Source organism: Solenopsis invicta, chromosome 1, assembly GCF_016802725.1.
Source record: "Solenopsis invicta isolate M01_SB chromosome 1, UNIL_Sinv_3.0, whole genome shotgun sequence".
Lineage (NCBI taxonomy): Eukaryota > Metazoa > Arthropoda > Insecta > Hymenoptera > Formicidae > Solenopsis > Solenopsis invicta.
Genome location: NC_052664.1, coordinates 23,979,536 through 23,999,257, shown reverse-complemented (window position 1 = coordinate 23,999,257; position 19,722 = coordinate 23,979,536). Strand labels below are relative to the sequence as shown.

Genomic DNA, 19,722 nt, shown 5'->3' with positions numbered 1-19,722 from the left:
CGACGTCCGCGAAGAATAAAATATCACCCGCATAAATTACCACGCCGGGATTCCCCGGCCTTAGTTGTTCAACCCTAAGAATGGATTGTCAGAAACTTCGGCACGTGCAAAAGAACTTGTTTATTCGTACATCATCGTTTGCATACAGAATCATCGAACAAAAACTTCCGTTTTGTGGAAGGAACGAGATCATCGCAAATCGTTCTTGATCGTTGTGAAAAAAATAAAAATAAAAATAAAAAAAAATAAAAATAAAAAACCGTGTAACTCATCGATGTCGTACTTTCGTTCATGCGTTTATTGTCGCGTCGAAAGGCAATGGCGCGCCCATGCTGGACGCGCTCGTTAATAAACATTTCGTTGCGTAAAAGACTTAAAAAGTACACCCGTACTTTCGCGCAAATCCACTGGCACGAGCTCTGGGAAGATGGACGGAGAGACCGCGGATATCGAGTGGCGGTCACTTGGAGTTCGAGTTCGAGGGGTAGTAGTAAACCACCGCCGGAGCCGGCAGCTGCCAATGAGCGGCGTGGAGCTCGATCAGTTGCAGAAGCGTCCTCTTGACCGGGGGCAACGTCGTCTCCTCCGCCAGGAAGGCGTCGCGCACGCTGCCGAGTAACTGCTGCAACTGCGCGGGCAACTCCACGTCCAAGTCCTTGCCGATGCACGTGAGGATGAAGAACAAGCAATTCGTCTACGGTACAGACGAAGAAAAGAATCATTTTTTCTATCGAGAGTTTCAACGCATTTTGATTCGATCGAAACATATTGAAGAGTGAAAATGAGATAAGCTCGTTTGGGTGAAGTCTATCCTGGATGCAGTTTCACATTTGAGTCTTGTTACGGACTTACCTCACGTCTGTGTTGGACTCTTGACTCAAACTGAATGGATAGCAAGAAATTTTGATAAAATTGAGTTACAAAGAATCTGGTTTGGTTGTGAACATTTTTTTTACTCGTACGTCTCTTCAATTCAATTTTACCTCAGCTAGCGAGTTGATGACCGGCGGTTGCAAGCAATCCTGGCAGCATTTCCAAAGAAGCGTGAGGAGCACGCGTCCGGGTGGAACGCCCTCCTGCTGCGTCTTCAATTGTAGCTGCCGTCGCTTCAGCTGGAACAATGCGATTACGCGAGCGTTTATGCGGGCACACTCGAAAGTTTAACATTGTCGTGACATGCGGTAAATGATAAAAAATAAACGGGCATAAAAATATAATCGAAATAAACGCCAAGTCATGCGTTAGATCGGGAACCTTGCAACTGATCCGTTTCTTTTTATTGCACGGGAGTATCGTTAAAATCGTAACGACTCGGTGTGCGTTTTTTACGAAGATAATAAATACCGCGTAATAAAATGTGTCATTATGTGCTTAGTTATACCTGGCAATACATCTCGTTGAGAAACGTCATAAAGGCTGAATACCGATGGCAGGTCGTGCCGTCGTACAGTAATCTAGCGCGATCCTGGTACCACTGTTGGCACGTATTCAGCAAGGATTCCAGGAAAGTTTCCTTTGTTTCTTTCTGTATATAAAACAAGTTATATATTTCATTCTGTTTATGTGTGTGTGTGTGTGTGTGTGTGTGTGTGTGTGTGTGTGCGTGTGCGTGTGTGTGTATGTATGTGCATGTGTAACACTAAAGACCGGTTTGTCATTATCTAGTTAACTTATGTTGTAGTAAACTTATGTAGTAAACTTAACTTGAAGTTTTAGCCAATAAGCTTCACCCATGACATCATCATGAGTAAAGTCCATTAGGTAAAACATAAGGTAAAATTTAACCATCAGTCAATCAGATAATAAAAAATTAAGCCTAAGATCATCGTTTAAATTGGAATACTGGTTGTGCGAATCTCTTACAATTTTTCATATACATAAAATAAAGGAAACGCAAACGACATAACAGTGAATAACTAAAAAAATAATTTTTTTAATATATATTTTTTAAATGTACTTATTGCAAATTAAAAAAGCTGAAAACTAATTTTTCAAATATTTCTCTTTAAAGATATCTTGTTTTTATTTCTCTTACACTTGACACTTTTACGGAAAGTGAAGTAACGAATAATTCTTCGATTCTTTCAATTTGCAATTTTATGAAAAAAATAAAGATAAGAGAAATAACATACCTCTATAATCGTGATGCAAATTTTAGCTGCCGGTTCGGCATACTTGCGGTGTTCCACTATCCTGTCCAGAATGTGAATGTGCCGGACTAGTTCCATCAATGTCCTTGCATTTAAAAGATTCGGATCTGTATCGAAAATATCACATATATCAGCGCCAATTACTTTCCATAAATTCCAACAATTCTTTACTTTAAACTTTTAACCTTTGGTTAACTTTCGATTATTTTATCATCAAAGATGTAATCAAAAATAATTTTGCCTGTTTTTGCTGAATTGCTATGTTTCAGTAACGCAAAGTGCAATTTGATTGAAACAGCGTGGCCTACTTGAGTCATCAGTTTAACAGATTCTTTTAATTGATAGACAGACTCTCTTACCTTCTATCGCTCGCAGAAGTATATCTTGTACGGGCGAGGGAAATTTTCCGAGTTCGGAGGCGTCCGCGATATTAAGTGCTTTGGCGGTTAACACGTCCGTCGAGTTCAGGCTCTTGGAGCGCTTCAGGCCATAAGTCGACACAAAGGTATGCGATTTGGTAAGCTTGCCCGGTTTCACGGAATTAGTCTTGACTTCATTTTGGTCTACGTTGAAGTGTACTCGATTCGCGGCCTGACAGGCAAAGTAATTTTTCATCTAAACCCAACAGTTTCTCAGGAGTTAAGTTAAAGATAAGTTAATGACCGTTCTGGCATTCAATCCTAAATTAAACAGATAATCGCTCCATGTTCAATCTTTCTCACACTCTCTCTCTCTCTCTCTCTCTCTCTCTCTCTCTCTCTCTAATTTTGTGTGCACAATTCGTGTTTCTGCATTTTACTTACGTGCAAGATGTTCCCGCTAGACGCGGACGTGTCCAAAAAATGGGATTGACGCAACGTGGAATTCGCCACCGAATGATGGCCACTCTGAGAATGACGGGACGGTAGCTGGTGCTGCTGCAGAGGATGTTGCAGCTGTTGCTGCTGAGCGTAGAGATACCGGTGAATATTACCGCTCGATTTGCTGTGTTGCAGATAATACGCAGAGCGCTCCGTTGCATTAGTCCGAGACCTAGTCGAGACACACACGTTCGTTCAGACTATTTACAGATCGATCCAAATTCGGACTCGTGCCCGAGATCCTGGAGGCTCCGGGCGAAGCGTTTGCTCGACCAATCATTATTTATTCAAAAACGCTTCACATATATCTACATTATTCTTAATATCGCTAATAATTCAACAAAAAGCTAAACTTAAAAGAGTAATATTTCATTTAAACGTTTCCTTAAAAAACAAAATAAATAAATAAAACATAAATAAATAAAAATAAAAAATAGTAATCAATCAGTAAATAAATCATTTAAAATACTAAATCTATATCAATTAAATATTAAACAAATCTATATTAGTCTATTATTTATATAATTAATGTTGAAATCTGAACGCAACTTCAGAAACAGCGTCGTGACTCAACTCAACTTTCCCACACAGCGACAGTACGCCATTTAAATATAGTCCGGTGGTTCACACTCACTTAGAAGGATGCGAATCGTTCTGCTTCATCGTGAATTCCTTGGCGTGCACGTTTAGTCGAAGATTAGTGACGTTCGCCGTGGTTCCTTCCGTTCTCCCACCTAGAGACGACCATGAAACCAAACGGACGACGTCCGTGTGCGATAATAAATACAGTTTACGATGCGCTACGTGTGCATGTAACTTACAACAAAGTAGCGAGAATACGAACCTGGGGGTCGGTATATCTCTAAGGACGGTTTGGGCTTGGGGGTGGCTACGTTACTGCTTCCTTTCTGCGGAACCGCATCCCTCATCTAAAGAGAACAGAGAAAAAAATATACGTCACGCATGAGACACACAAGAGCTTAATGAGTCTGTCCTCGAAACACCTTCAAGTACTTCGAGTTCGAGGAAATCTTTTTCTCACCGCACCGTAGCGAGACTATAATTGAGAATAATTGTGCCGTCTGTGTTATTAAAGGCTAATATCAAACCTTCCGATTTAGCTGTCATTTATGTAAATGAGGAATGTAGAACAGATGATTCACTGCCCGAAGAAAATAGAAATGCTGATCGAAGTGATTGCTTTGATTTCTTAATATAATTATATGTACAATTATACAATTATATTAAAAAATCAAAAGTATTAAATTCGATCAATATTCCTATTTTCTTTGGATATATAATTATATAAAAGTACGCTGTATTTATTTCATTGATATTTATTTTATATTTCAGCATGTAGTAATGTAGGATGTGTGTATGTGTGTGTGTGTGTGTGTGTATTGGATAGAAAATGAAATTAAACGAAAGTAACTTTGAACTTGGATGTCCATTTCCATCAATGCAGATTAACTTTGATTGGTTTAAATAACTTTTTATCTTCCTCTAGTCCTAAAAAAAAAAAAAAAAAAAAATTTTAAAAAAGATACAGAGTACGTAAACTTAAAATTAATCTACATTGGTGGAAATGGACATTAATGTAACATAATGACTATACTATAAAAGTACAAATTACGGGATACAGCAATAATTTGATGCACGCAATTCTCTTGCTTTCCATACTTCCATTCATCTCGGTGTTGCGATATATTCTTTTCACGTACATTTTGATCATTTAATCTTTTTCCATTTGGTATCATCAGCTCCTAATTTACTATTAAGTCACGGCAGGCAGCGGAAGCAAAAGAACCATGATAAAATCAAATCTCCTATAATAATTTTGTAAAATTGAAATAATGATGTGATGCGTTCAAGCATATCTACTTTTCAATGAAACATCAAATAAAATAATAATGCAACGACGCAGTTGGCATTACGCAGTCTTGCAATATAACGGATACTTCAATAATCATAATAAAAGAACTTATTCTTAGAAAATAACTTTCCTTTCCAGAAGTGCTAAGAATCTTACAAATAGTATATATACTTCTTAAATATGTATTATTTAAGATATGAAGGTCAATATCATTCAAGTGGAACCATCTTGAACAATTCGCCAGGTTCAAGGTTCGCCTTCTTTCTCTCTTTTGTAGGTAGAGTTCTTTTTAAATGTTTTATTCAATTTAGTGAAAAGCGTCTTTCATTGCACACTACAAATCTAATTTCCTTGCAAAATCCAACGTTTCAAAATAATCCTTCTAATCGGCAAAGTCTTGGCATTCATTCCTCGGGTTGTATACGTATGTTATGTCGCATAACCACGTGCATTATTCACTACAGTATATATAGGGTGTTTTTTAAATACTGTTCAATATTTTAGAAGTTCAAAATTACGATTTTTTTTACCAGTTCTTGGAGTTGCGGAAAAACGAGAGACGTTTGTTTAAAACTCCAAGCCTAAGATATTATCCTTATTTCTTACCTATAGTCGTTATTATGTAAAAAATTAATAGTACAAAAATGTGATTTAGCTAGTTAGATTGTTTCAAACTTGCACACAAATAGACAAAATCTAACTTTTCTTGCGGATTTCTATTATTTTAATACTCTCATTAATAAAAATTTTTTTTTCATTTAAGAGTTATTAAGAAAAATGACAATCTTATAAAATATATTAATATAAATACTTTTCTTCATAAAAATAATTTCTAAAAATGTTAGGCAGAACTTAAATATAACACCTTGTATGCGTATGTATGTACGAACGCAGGTGTATATACATGATGGAATATACCTACAACAGACACGTACACTTTTTTCTCGTTGTAATACACGTTATGATAAATGCAATGAGTACATTGGTTAAATGCATACGCTCGTTATGGTAACACATCGCAAAGCATGGGAAGTTAAATGTGTGCGTAACACGTCGCGGACTCAATTAAACGCGTAGGTTTAATTTACGCCGCCAATTTATTGTCACGGACAGTACCGTCTTACTTGGAATATTAATTGTAAATTAATCGACGCGATTAAAAATAACAGATTGCTTGTAATAATCAAATCAGTCTGCCCAACTCTCCAATAAGAAATACAAATGTTTAATCAGAAATATATCTAAAAGAGATATTCCATCAGCTTTCTACATTCCATACGTTTCACCTACGTTCTCTTTCCATAAAAATGCACATTTACAAAGTTTCACAAAGAAGAGATAAATAAATGGAGATAGATAGATCGAAAGAAATAGATAAAAGTGAAAAGAATTCGATCATTGCAACGCAAAGCCGAAGTCTTTTAATAATTAAATGTTTACATAATTCTTTAAAATTTTATCAATTCTCTAAATCATCTTATTTGCAAAAGGAAGTGAAATACACACAAATTTGGAAATATCGCCATTGTGTTTACGTCGTTCGCGATTTGCAAGAAATGTCATAATTGAAACCTGCAGCATTATCGCGCGATTTCTCAATTTGCGCGTTATCTTTCTATCCGTCAGTGTATCCGTTTGATTTCGCAAGTTGGCCAAGACGAGCCGCGCATCTTTCTCAGCGTCGTTCATGTTACGATCGTCGAGAAACAATCGCAAACAGAACAGTAAAATCAACACGATACTTATAGCTTCGTTAGATAACAGCGCTATACCGACAAAGAAATCCTTTCGTTATCGTTTTCGCGCTTTTTACGACGCGCTTCGACTGTCGAAAATATACCGAAAACTGTCACACATGGCGTAGAATGACTCAACTGCCGTAACTATCTTGGATTGAAAACAGATGCTGCGGGCACCAACATAATTTCGGCGAGTTCGGATGTGCTGCGCACATACGTATCGCCAGAGAAGATACCGATCTTTACGAGAGTCGTTCTCCAATTAGTCCAAGTTGTTCGCACTCTAACGATTGCTCTCCGCCGCCTCCTTCTCCTTCTGGGACGTAGAAACCAAAGAGAGAGGGAAACGGAGGAACAATTAAACCTCGCTTCAACCGATCCCCGTAAAGTAGTCTTCTTACGATTATCTTGGACGATCGAAAGGCTGATGCATTCTCTCGAGGTTGCCTTTAATACACTTAATACACACCGCATTTCTTTTCTTTGAAGTATCTTGCCTGGCTATAAATAGTTCTAACATTTATATATAATTTATATATTTTTGTAATACACAATCATACTTTCTAGAGATGTTAAAGTAGATATATAAGTCACTTAATAATTTTTATATACTCCTTATAATTGATATTGTACGAATATCATGAATATACGTACGATATTGTACGAATATTCGTACGATATTATAAATTTTCTAAATTCTAGAATATTCATACGATATCTTGTGCTGTTAGGACTTGTAAAAGAACGAAAATTAATGACAAAACACAAACTACCCATCATTTATCAATGCAAGGCTCCAGAAAACAAAGGTGTGCATTAAGTGGAAGGCGCTATCCAGACAAACTTGCATAGCTGCATAATCATATGCACAAGAAAATTGAGTGGTACATTTCCTTATGCATGTGTGCTAAAATGGACCAATCAATTTTCTTCCGCAGCTACGCAAGCTTGTCTATGGATAAGTCCTTAATGTGTCGGAGGAAAAACTCCGAGCTCGCCGGAACGTGTGATCGCCGTGTTTTACCGAGACGAAAAGCCGGGAAGATCCAGTTATCGCGGTGAGAAAAAAAGAGGGGGAGGAAGTGACGGACTCACAGTGAAGAGCGTGCGAGAATCATCCTTCCCAAGGTCCAACGAGCGGATGCTATCGAGGGCCTTCTTCTTGCGCACGGGCCACCAGACTCACCGGAACCTCGTGGCGCGGCGCGGCGCGGCGCGATACGACGCGTGCGTTCCGCACGCACGTGCACACGAGCGAATTTGTGGGCGCGACAGAAGAGGCGTACTGGCGTACTTTCGCGATCGAGAGACGCGACGATTTTTCCGCGTCGAACGTGCATGCGTGCGTCGTCGCCGTCGTTGTCGTCGTCGCGTCTTCGCTCGCGCACGCAGAGGCTTCTCTCCGATGACCGAGGACTAATAATAGCCGCGACGTAGCCACGAGCGAACGCTATATATCCACGCGCGTAGACGTATCGAAGTACATACGTCGCTGCGCCGTGCGAGAAAAGCAGACTGAAATATCCGACGGGAAGCGCTCGTCGCGCGTCGCGACGCTTCTTTTTTCTTTCTCTCTCTCTCTCTCTCTCTCTTCATCTCTTTCGAATCGCGCTGTCCTATCCGTCGCTTCTACAACCCTATGGCAGCGGTAAACTTAAGAAGTGATAAAAGGTCTCTACCTTTCAGCTAAACTTCTTGCACTGTTTAGATTTTTTTTTACTCTGAAGAAAAAAAGGTGAAATTTTAGCTGAAAAGAACAGACATTTGTTTACCAACACCGGACTCGTCGGCAACGAAACACTGAATAGTTGTTTGTCTCACGATGTATGTACCACGAGACGAGATTTTATCGACGTCGCGTGAAAACACGCGGGTTGTCTTTAGAGAGAGGGAGAGGACGTGGATGAACATATCTTCTGTGCTCGCATGTTGGACTATCGATGGATTTTCATGCAATCAAACTTTCATATTCCTGACACCTCTTGCATTCGCACTGCTATTACGTGTTTAACATTTACATATAAGCTTGTCAAAACACTTCTATCCTACGCATGTGCCATTAAAGGCGAATATGAAGAGATGAGAAGTGTTGAGAATGGAGAGACTATTTGGTTCTTGCGATTATCAACTAAGGCGTTATAAAGATGAAAAATTCGAACTTACTAATGTTCTGCGTTTGTCGGTTTAATTTTTTTATTCTAAATTCTATTAATTTTATTGGTATAATTTAAATTTGAGAATCGTACTTGATTTACAATTTTTATTTTATTATATTTTATTTAAAAAAATTTATTTTTACGACTCTCATAAGTCCGGTACTTAAAACACGCTTATGAAGATGTTTGCACGCTTTTTTCGTCATACCATTCATCGTTTACGTCTAATGAATGATAAAGATAGAATGACAAAAACATGCACTAACATCTTAATAAGAGTATTCTGAATACAAGCCTTATTGTTAGATTAGCTGAACTTTAATAAATATAGTAATAACAATAACAATCGAGTTATATTTTCACCTTAGTAACTCCAAATTAAAAATAAATTCGAGTATTGGTGACATTAGAAACTAGTTTGTTATAAAATTTAAAAAAATATATAAATGTATATTTAATTGTACGTGTGGGTTACAATAAAATAAAGCAAAAAAGGTATACAAATTAATAAACTATATATTTGTACAAATAAGCTCATGTAACATTGTGTATTTTAATTGTACAAATTATATTACAGTTTATTAGTATAAATGTATAGTTTATTAATTTTAACACTCTTCTCGCTCATTTATTTCGGTCCAATGTTATTTTAATATCAGCTGTTATATATAAAAAAATATATTTTTTTAAATAATATATATGGAGCTGTGCGAATCAAGCGAATTAATTTGTGAGATTGAATCGAATCAAATTTTCCCGAATTTAATATTAATTTAAACGTAGTAAAATATTTTTAACGACGTTACATATTTTTTTGAATAAATAAAAAAACTAATTGATAATATTCATTAGTTTCATTGAGAAAATATAATGAAGCAATTTCAAATTTTGTGTCCTAAATTTTATATAAAATTGATATAAATCTATAAAATATCAAAATAAATTTACGAAGACAATTTGTATATCGTAATATATTTATAATATATATAATGAAATGTAAATCTTGCGAACATTTTATATTTACATAATAGTATTTTTTAAATGAATTAATATAAATCTTAGAAATGTCAATTTCATATTATTCCAGAATAATTATAATAAAAACATACGATTGTATGAAGCTGAAATTATGTTTATACAATTGCAAATACATAGAGATAACAAATACATTTTTTAATTATTTTCTAAGAATTTTTCTACTTTACGACATTCAATGAAAATCACACATAAAATATTAATTTTGTTAAATGTCCCATTTTACTAAAATGTTAACGATTAACAAAGACGTTAACAAATTACAAAATTTTTATCCCATCTTTTCCTTTTTTCCAAACACAATAAAAATTACGAGAACATACGATAATATATTGTTTTGCAATAAATTTATTTTGTGGTTACCATATGACGTTATAATTTTTTATTTTTACACTTCCGCATGCAGGTTTCTACCGTCATCGCGGACTTAGATCCTCGCTGAATGGATTCGTTGTTTCTTCGCGCGTCTGTGACGTCCAAGTTTTACTCCGTTTTGCATTTGATCAGAAACAAAATGATTACACAATTACGAATGAGAAAATCTCGTTAATGTCGCTGCTAATAATACACTAGCATTATCAAGGAAAGTGCATTAGCAAGTTTGAAGAGTGCGTAGAGTTAAATGCCTGCTCACACACAGCTACAAATTAACATGATAATGGATGAAGGCCTCACCTTCGTCAGCGCTGCGTCCGCGCGAGTTGCGCGCACCATTCTCGCGCTGTATTTATTATCAAACAGCCAATGAAGATCGTTGCCAGTAACGTGTCAAAATTATCTCCACGTATTTTCCACACGACACTCGACGATTAATCCCAATCCCGAGTTCTTCCTCTCGTCCGTCTTCCGGCACGTGGCGGGGGATCTCTGTTGTCAATAAGAAAAAAAAAATTCTTGATTACTGGCAGATTCCGCGTCGCTCTTGTCCCGAAACGAATTCCGTTTTGCTGAACCTTTCGCAACTTTTTTTTTTATCACGATCAGCGCATCAGACATTCAGTCGTCTGAAATGTTGCTGGTACAATGAACATTACGAAACGTTCACGATTAACACGCGGCACTCCCGCGCTTCGATTTCCGAGACGCGTCGCGATTGACGGCGCTCGGTGTCTACGCCTCTTGCTCGATCCGGCCAATCGATCATTCGGCCGAACGGCGGCCGTCACCGTTGCGCTATAGACACCGTTTCTCAATAATTACCGCGATGATTCAACCTCGCGCTGAATGACCGATGCGATCAACAATCGCCTTTCGGAGCTCTTCTCGCGCGTCAAAATCACCGAAAATCGTCATCCGGATCGAGGTTTATGGAAGGGGACCGGACGCGAGAGCCGACGGTCACTCGGTACCGATGCTGTCACGCCGATGACTGGAAATACGCGGCGTGCAACACACCTAGCATTACTTAATACGCGATTCGCATGGTAGGCGGCCACGCGCCGCCCCCATACACCTGCTGACGCGGAACACCGACGGAAAACAAATAAAAAAGAAAAAAAAAAGTTATCTGTGAGAGTCGGATCGGAACGGATGTGGCTGAAGGAGCGCCTGTTTATATCGGTCATTTATCTGCGTGTATGTGTAATAAATTCGTCGCGGATTCGCAAGATTCACGCACTTATCTCAATTTACACACAATTATTTTACATGCATCCGATTTACAAATTTACATGTCGATAAATTCGTTGTCCAGCATATGATAATAATAAATTTATAGTATGAATATTGTGTAATACGTGCGCACAAATAAAAGTATCTATTTTTTAATTTATAGTGTTATACAATTTTATTATAATATCAAAATTACTGGGGGAATAATTAATAGATTGGGTCTAACAGATCTTTCTTCTCCCCCTCCCCTTTTTTTTAAACTCACTCATGTTCACATATACTGAGAATCTATGTATTGCATTGCGCGATAACAAAGTAGTTTGTAAATTAAAGATTTTAGAAACTACAAGAATTTTTAAGATTTTTACCCTTAGATTGGATAACAGTCGATTGTTTCATATTAAATTAAGAGAATGAGCTGAAAGTTTTATACCCAATTTATTGTACATAACACTGAAATAAGTAAAACGATACACATGACAAAGATATGTCATACACTCGTACGTCGTACACACATACGCCCTTACGCTCGCACACATCCCCGCAAATCGTTGCATATTCATTTACGATTTATAGAGATTACAAATCATAATGGGGATAAGTTAACCCGAAACTCTACATTTAGTCTTGAATGGAAGCATAAATCATTTATCACTTTTCCGTCTAATGGCTAGACTTCGTTATATATCGTTCGATGATATTTCTCCGTCCCTTAAACATTTAATGCATTAGTGCTGCAAATAAATATGCATGTTTCCGCTTTATAAATAGAACTGATCGCGGAGTTATTAATTATCGTTCTATGAAAATGGAACTAGAGTCGAATCGATACAAATCGATCCACTTAACACACGTAGAAATGTCAATTCTCATTCAATACCATTTAAATATCCTCGAACATCCAACAATGATGGCCTTATGATGAAAGTTCGATCCTGGTACACTTGTATGAGAACTGACACTAAGACGGAAATTACACTTATTGCAAAAAATCTTATAACTACACATAATTAGATTAAGATTAAACTTAACTAGAAATGAGCACGAGACTATCGTATGACACTATACATATAAAAAATTTGTCTACTTTAATGATTAAAACGACGATTCTAAACACGGCTTTAAATTTCCCCTAAAAATAAAAATCAAACAACAGCACCAATGTTTCCTTGAGAGCGCGTCGATCTACAAAGGAAAATCATTCTGCAAAGTTTTCTCGTGCTCATGTATGGAGACGCGCTCCCGATCTCTCGCTTGCAAAAATGCCCTGATTTCATAAAAAACAAAAAAAAAAACAAAAAAAACAAAACTCGTTATATGGAATATCCCACGAAAGTAACAACGCGTTATGTGAGGCAGTGATGTCGAACAGCTTTTCCGCACAAACGATTCTGGCATGCTTTAATTTAAAGCGACTCTTAGGTAACACAGTCATAGTTTATACAGCAGTTTTGGTATTTATCAAAATCTGACAGTGGGTAATTCAGGACATATAATTGGTATCTCTCTTATAATAAATTTCAGTATGTCGTCGAGAGTAATATATATCTTCGAAATAGCATCTTGACAACTCTGTAGGCACATTTCCTGCATTAATGTCGAAAATACATGTGTTCAGATACGTTACTGAAAAACCGATCAGAAATTCTCATTGTCTCTGAATACACATTTCTCTTATAATATAATACAGCTGTGTTGAGTATATAACGTGATTTTATATGGTTTTATATTATACGCACTTACTATTTATGTAGTCAACATAGTCGAAATGCAACTTGCCAGCAAGAGAATGTTCCCACAGACGAAAAAAAATATTTGAGAAAAGAAGAGATGTGTATCAGGGCAATATTACATTTCGACTATGGTTATTATTCGTCATAAATAATTAAAAGATATATTTGCCTGCTAGCATGGCCTACTGAACACTTGGGTAGTTTGGAGTTTTTGCGAGTGACTTTTTTACAGTCACTCTTGCTTATGTCTATTTTTCCTACTGCGTTCTGTAAGTAAAATCAAGATTATCTATATGTATGTACACAATAAATTGAATAAATGATACGTTAATACGTGTAAGGAACAAGTATAGAATACTCATTCGGATGGAAAGTCCATGTTTTGCAGTAACATTGTTACCATGGTAACTCGTTCTCATCTTATACCATTCTGACTTTTCATTCATTCGATGTAACGTAAAAATATCTTTCAAGAAGACATTGAATTTGTACCTCAAAGAGTTGTATTTATCGTTTTAGGAATACGGACGTAATAGTAAACGATACAAATGTACCAGTTAAAAAAAACCATAGCCATTTCAAAATGAGCTTATTTCATTCATTGTTCAAATATTAACTGAACTAGGCATGCATCCCTTTCAATAGATCTAACATCAATACCTTACAATAAGAACAACCTATGACCTGATGCTAAAAATATACCGAGAATATAGGTCCGTATTTGCAATTATAATATTTTAAGCCTTCGGTGCTTTCAAGTTACAAAATGACAATGGTCATTCTTATTCTAAGATATTGATACACACGTGACTATTTAACAAAATGTTCTTTCGTTCCGAAGAATATAAACTATGTTGTAATCAAATTTGCAATGTATAGGAACTTTCATTGTGTAAATGCAATTCCATTGTAGCGTTATATATTCCATTCCCTACGGTCATTACTTAGGCAAACTACCTCTTACATTATTGCCATGGAAACGTTATTACTGCTGAAAATATTTTCTCCTAACAATGTATGGTATATATGGAACAAACTTTGAGCGGCGGAGCGGTTATGGTAGCATTTCTCGAGACTTTTTCACATTAAAAAAATAATTAATGATAATCAGTAAATATTAATAAATTTTCCAGATATAAAATAAACTTATATTATTACAGATGTATGTATATATATATAAATCTTCAGATGTAAAAATATTATCAAGAGAGAGATCATGTTTTTAGCTTCTATCATATACAGTTTTCTTAATCATTAAATCCCAGGAAAAATCCATCACTTTTTTGTTGTAAATTCGAATCTTAATTAAAATTTTTAGATTACAGTTAATATTTAGCAGTAAAAAAAAGTTGCTCTTTCTAAAAATCTTTTTTTTTATGTATAAAAAAGATAGCAAAAAAAGTAAATAATCGCTGCTTATAAATATTCAATAATGAAAAATTTCGTCCATTTTTTTTTTAAGAAAAATTAGTTAATAGATCATTCAAATAGTTTATAAAAATTTTGATTAATATCCGAGTTGCAATAGTTTAAAACAGAAAAGCGCGGGGTTTCCTGAGACTGACAATGAGTTACGATTCAAGCAATATGCTTCAATATTTCCAAAATTTTAAAAGCTTACTTTTAGCTACACCACAGTACAAATTACGATCTTGTCATATGAATATATAATAACATGATTGCTGCATTAATAAAGATATTTAGATATTTATAAAAATTGATGAGTAAATAATCCAATGCAAAATATATATTTTTTCAATAAATCTGTATCTAATTGAAGTAACCTGTAACAACTAGTTGAGAAATAATGTACTTTCTTGCGGTTTATTATTAAATCTATTCATATTTAAATTGCAACTACTCTACTCGCTACCAAATACCGGCTGCGTCGCTGTCAAATCATAATCTATTAATTGATATTTTCATACGTAATATACGAATATAAAAAAAATTTGCTAAATGTAATTGCTGGATATCCAATGCAATAATGGATTGAATCCATTCCCTAACTACACACCCTCTACTTTATAAAACCCTTCCCTGAGGATCATGAATATCCAGCAATTGGGCAGAAATGCTATCTACTAGTCTAATAGCAATGGTTAGCCTATTTCAATCATTTCTGCATCTTCCATGTTGGTATGGCCAACTACATTGTACCTAAAAAAAATTTGTCGCCCACATTGTTTTTAATCTGATAATTTTAGAATACAAAATTGTATATTATAAAAAAGCATTTGAAATTAAAATATTTGTAACTGTTATATTCTTACGTGTGACTTGGTAAATTGTGGAAATGAAGATGCGTCGTTCGAGGTGAAAAACCACGAGTTGCTTTACGAGGACTTCTGGCTTTTATAACTCGTGGTGGTGACATAGTACTTAGATGGTATTTAGATGGTTGAAGAATCACATCTTCCAATATGCTGGGCGCTACGTACGTAAATCCCTAAAGAAAGTTCATGTTATTAAGAAATTATATTCATAATGATTGATTAATGTATCTAAGTTAAATTTCAAAATGTTCTTTCCGAAGAAAACTTTACTCAAAATATATAATACATGTAATGTATACTGTACTATATCGAGTCAAATTTTTCTCGGAGAGGATGTTTTGGAATGTAGCTCTAAACATGTAAGTCCAGGAAGGAAAATTCACCTGGAACAGTCCATCAGCTGATTCGCTCAAAGTATAATCAACTGGAGAATCTATTGGTGCCGAAGTAGTAAATTTCTTATCAAATTGTGATACATCTTCTGCGCTAGATAAATTTGGTTTAAAAGGAGGATGTAATTGTCGAGTTATAACTTCATCCCAATTGATATGTTTGAAGAATTTATGCGCCTTTACTTCTTCTCCATCTGACGAAGCAGATCCCAATCTTTGCACAACTTGCCTCTATACATAAAAAAATTATGCATTTGTAATAAAATATTACAACATATTCTTCTTTAAATAACATTTCAAGATAAGGATATTTACAGTGATTAATTTACGAAGCACTAACCTTCAACAATTTCCGAATAAGATCCTTAGCATCGGCCGTTAAATATTGTGGGAAAGTTAATTTGCTACGTAGAATCTTGTCAATAGTTTTTTTCCTACTATTTGAGGTAAATGGTGGCTAAAAATTTAGCAAATGGTAACATAAATATACATATTCTTTTATTTATTTCATAAACCAGTACTCATATTGATTCTCATTTCAAGACAGTCTAAGATAATATTTTAAGGTACTAAAGCCTGTTTTCATAACATATGATTAACCAAAAGTTAAATTAACTATAACTTACAAATTAATACATACTCTCATAAGCTTAAATGGTTAACTAAAGATTACCCATGTACATACACATAGTTTCAAACTTGTAAGTTTATTTAACTTATAAGCTTAGAAAAAAGTGTATTAGTTAATTTTCAAGCTATAGTCAATTTAACCTTTTGGTTATCGAAAATTATACTGTATTATATAATTGCAAAACCAGTTTTGGGCAGATTGACTATGTGCATTCCACGTAAAACACAAGGAAAAAAATCATATATTATAAAAACAAGTCTAATACAACTCTGTGATTGGTTGAGAACATCTTAAGACGGTATCTAAGATTTACATATAAGAACCGATTATAAATACTGGTCTAGAGTCTACACATATAGTGACAGCAAGTATACGTACAGCTCCTGTAAGCATGTCATATGCTAAAGTTCCCAAACTCCACCAATCTACTGCTTTCCCATGTCCACTTCTTGTTAAAATTTCAGGTGCCCTGAAATAAGACAGTACAATACAAATTATAATCATAAAATTTCTAAATTATCACTCATTCTATGATATTTACATATATTCAATAGTCCCGCAAAATGTATGTGTAACAGCACCCTCTTGAATGTGCTCTTTACACAATCCAAAATCAGTCAGCTTAATGTGTCCATTTACGTCCAATAGAACATTTTCTGGTTTTAAATCTCTGAAATAATTACCCCGATAAGTAAATTTTAAAAATACTGCCTATGTTATGCCATTAAATGTATATTTTATATCATAATACTTTTACATTATAATTTAGGAATAATTTTTGTAATACAGATTAAATTTGATTTCTTGATATATAATTATATTTCTAAATGCCTCAAATAATACAGCTAAAATATTTTTCTAAATTATTGAACATTTTTTCAAATTTATTTTGCAATTATAAACATCAAAGTATTGTCATGTTATTATATTTGCATCTATTTTTGTAAATATACCTATAGAATTGCAAATCATAATTTTTATGGAAGATTTTTATATAAATTTCATAAATATCTTATCGGGGTATAATCTTTATTGAATCAAGAATGCATATAGATAGAAAGTGTTAATATATATAATGTTAAAATATAATTTAAGGTTAATATAAACATATACATAGATATCAATTGTAATCTTAAATTATATTTTAACTCTTGATGCTTGTACAAAATTTATTAGAAAAAATACAATACCTGTATATAATTCCTTGCAAATGGAGATGTTGCAGAGCTAATATGATTTCACATAAATAAAAACTGCAAAATAAATAACGTGTGTAATACAAAATGTTGGATATATCTCTGTAAAATGTAATTAGAAACGTTTCCATAGTTCACTCACCGTGCAGTGTCTTCCAGAAAAATTCCTTCGTTATTTAAATGTCCAAACAACTCACCACCACACATATATTCCAATATCAGATATAATTTATGACCAGTTTGGAAAGCGTACTTGAGATCAACAATAAAAGGATGCTGCCAAATGCAAACATAAATGTATGAATTAGTATTTTGGATGAAATACAATGAAAAAATGAGAAAAAGTATTATCTTTTTCATATACGTACTACTGAACTTATATACGTATAAGAATGTTTATTGAATTTTAAAATATTCCAAATTTCAATATATAAATTATAACATATGAATATAACTAACCTTTATAGACTCCAAAATGTTCCTTTCAGCTCTGGTGTGAGCTGTATCCTTCTGATTCCTTACAATCAAAGCCTTGCGTAATACCTGTTTCGAGAATGGGCACAAAAAATTTTCTAAATAATCCAAGCTAACAAGATAAAAATATTTATTGGAGAAAATCATATAAAATTATATATCAATTAGAGAGAGAAAGAAAGAGAGAAAGAGAATAACTAATAACACTGCTATTTTAGAAATGCAACTACAAAAAGTAATTATGTTCACTCTGCAACAATTAAAAAGTAAAATTTCTAACAAATAACAAAATAATTAACGTAATTTCATGTTAATCTTTGTTCACGAAGGACTTGCTGATTAAAAAAAAAATTTTTTTAAATAAAAACAAAGCAATTATTTTTGCACATCAGTACGTAATACGAGACGATGAGACAACGTTCTTAAATTTCGAATGTTAATTCTCTCTGAAAAGCACTTTTTACATATTGCTTATTTGGCAAACATGGCATATGTTCCGGGATAAACAATCACATTGCATAATTATACGCGATGGACTTCGATACCTTCATAGCGAAGATCGTGCCGCTGTCGTTTCCCGTTATTTTGCGTACTTGAAACACCTTGCCGTAGCCGCCTTTCCCGATAACCTTGCACAACTCGAAGTCCTGCGGGCCGACCTTCTCGCGCGAGCGATTGACATTCTGTTCCGATATCGACACTGTCTCCACCACGTCCGATGAGCTATAGGAGCGAGAGAAAGAGGATTCGTTTAGAAAACGATGCCAGAGGAAGGTGCGAAAAGAAGTCCCGCGGGCGTGCGAGCGGAACACGCGCGCAGATCTACTCACTTTACGATCTCATTCACGTTCAGCGCGACGCATTCCTCCTGCGAAAAGGAAAACAGATGCGGCGTTACTGAGATGGGAAGAACACGTGCCGCGATCGCGACAGACGCGGAGGTCATGGGAATTCCCGTCGGGTGCGGGAGGGAAGCATTCGATCGGGGGGACAATGTCAATTACCGCGTCGATCTCGATGACGTCGTCGTCCTCCGACTCGTCCCTGTGCGGCAGCCCCGCGTCCTGCAGCTCGATGTCGAAGATCGCCGACATCGTGGTCGTTGTCCGTACCTGTCTGGCAACACGGACTGGGAGTAGACGCAAGCCGGATCACTCTCGCGTCGCGCGCGCGATGTCAACACATGAAATCTGACAGACCGTGCGCGGTGCGCGAAGCAGCAGCAAGCAGCAGGCCACCCAGGCACGAGCGGGGAACGTGAAGCCGCGCTCGACGATCGCACGCCCTCGAGACTCGTTCGCGGATGATCGCGGAGTGACCAGTGACGAACAGAACCGGATTCGTGGAACGGCCCGTGGAACTCCACTCTGCTCCACTCCTGTCGCAACTGCACCGACCGAGGTGGAGGGAGAAGAGAACACGAACGTGCCGGAGCCAATCGCGCGGCGCGTTGCCACGCGCGAAATTCGAACGCGGTGCATTCTCGAATGATTCGAATTTGTCACGAAAGAATACGATTGGCACGTCGTTTTTTTTTCCTAGAAAGAAAGTACATTCCTTTGTTCCTATTAAGCAAAAACAAAAAAAAATACAAAA

At 35.7% G+C, this 19,722-nt stretch overlaps 2 protein-coding genes across 5 annotated transcripts; both read right to left on the bottom strand.

Annotated features, from left to right (window-relative positions):
- Positions 1–105: 105 nt before the first annotated feature.
- On the bottom strand, positions 106–10,622 carry LOC105193291. 3 transcript variants are annotated; one of them, XM_011157694.3, is made up of 9 exons: positions 10,489–10,622; positions 3,855–3,939; positions 3,645–3,744; positions 2,954–3,182; positions 2,510–2,741; positions 2,133–2,257; positions 1,382–1,525; positions 984–1,112; positions 106–694 (listed from the first exon to the last, which is right to left on the bottom strand). In XM_011157694.3, exons 1-9 carry the CDS (start codon positions 10,525–10,527, stop codon positions 461–463), a joined length of 1,317 nt encoding a protein of 438 aa, XP_011155996.2. In that variant the 5' UTR covers positions 10,528–10,622; the 3' UTR covers positions 106–460. The 3 variants fall into 3 exon arrangements, with proteins under 3 accessions (XP_011155996.2, XP_039308468.1, XP_011155997.2); XM_039452534.1 differs by lacking the exon at positions 10,489–10,622 and adding an exon at positions 10,177–10,465; XM_011157695.3 differs by lacking the exon at positions 10,489–10,622 and adding an exon at positions 7,718–8,095.
- LOC105193292 (ribosomal protein S6 kinase beta-1) lies at positions 10,541–19,526 on the bottom strand. 2 transcript variants are annotated; one of them, XM_039452524.1, is made up of 12 exons: positions 19,131–19,526; positions 18,957–18,994; positions 18,672–18,849; positions 18,112–18,195; positions 17,795–17,928; positions 17,647–17,709; positions 16,998–17,126; positions 16,835–16,925; positions 16,166–16,282; positions 15,817–16,056; positions 15,431–15,606; positions 10,541–10,680 (listed from the first exon to the last, which is right to left on the bottom strand). In XM_039452524.1, the coding sequence occupies exons 1-12, from the start codon at positions 19,218–19,220 to the stop codon at positions 10,623–10,625; spliced, it is 1,398 nt and encodes a 465-aa protein (XP_039308458.1). In that variant the 5' UTR covers positions 19,221–19,526; the 3' UTR covers positions 10,541–10,622. The 2 variants fall into 2 exon arrangements, with proteins under 2 accessions (XP_039308458.1, XP_011155999.1); XM_011157697.3 differs by lacking the exon at positions 10,541–10,680 and adding an exon at positions 11,844–15,317 and having other exon boundaries at positions 19,131–19,520.
- Positions 19,527–19,722: the final 196 nt, after the last annotated feature.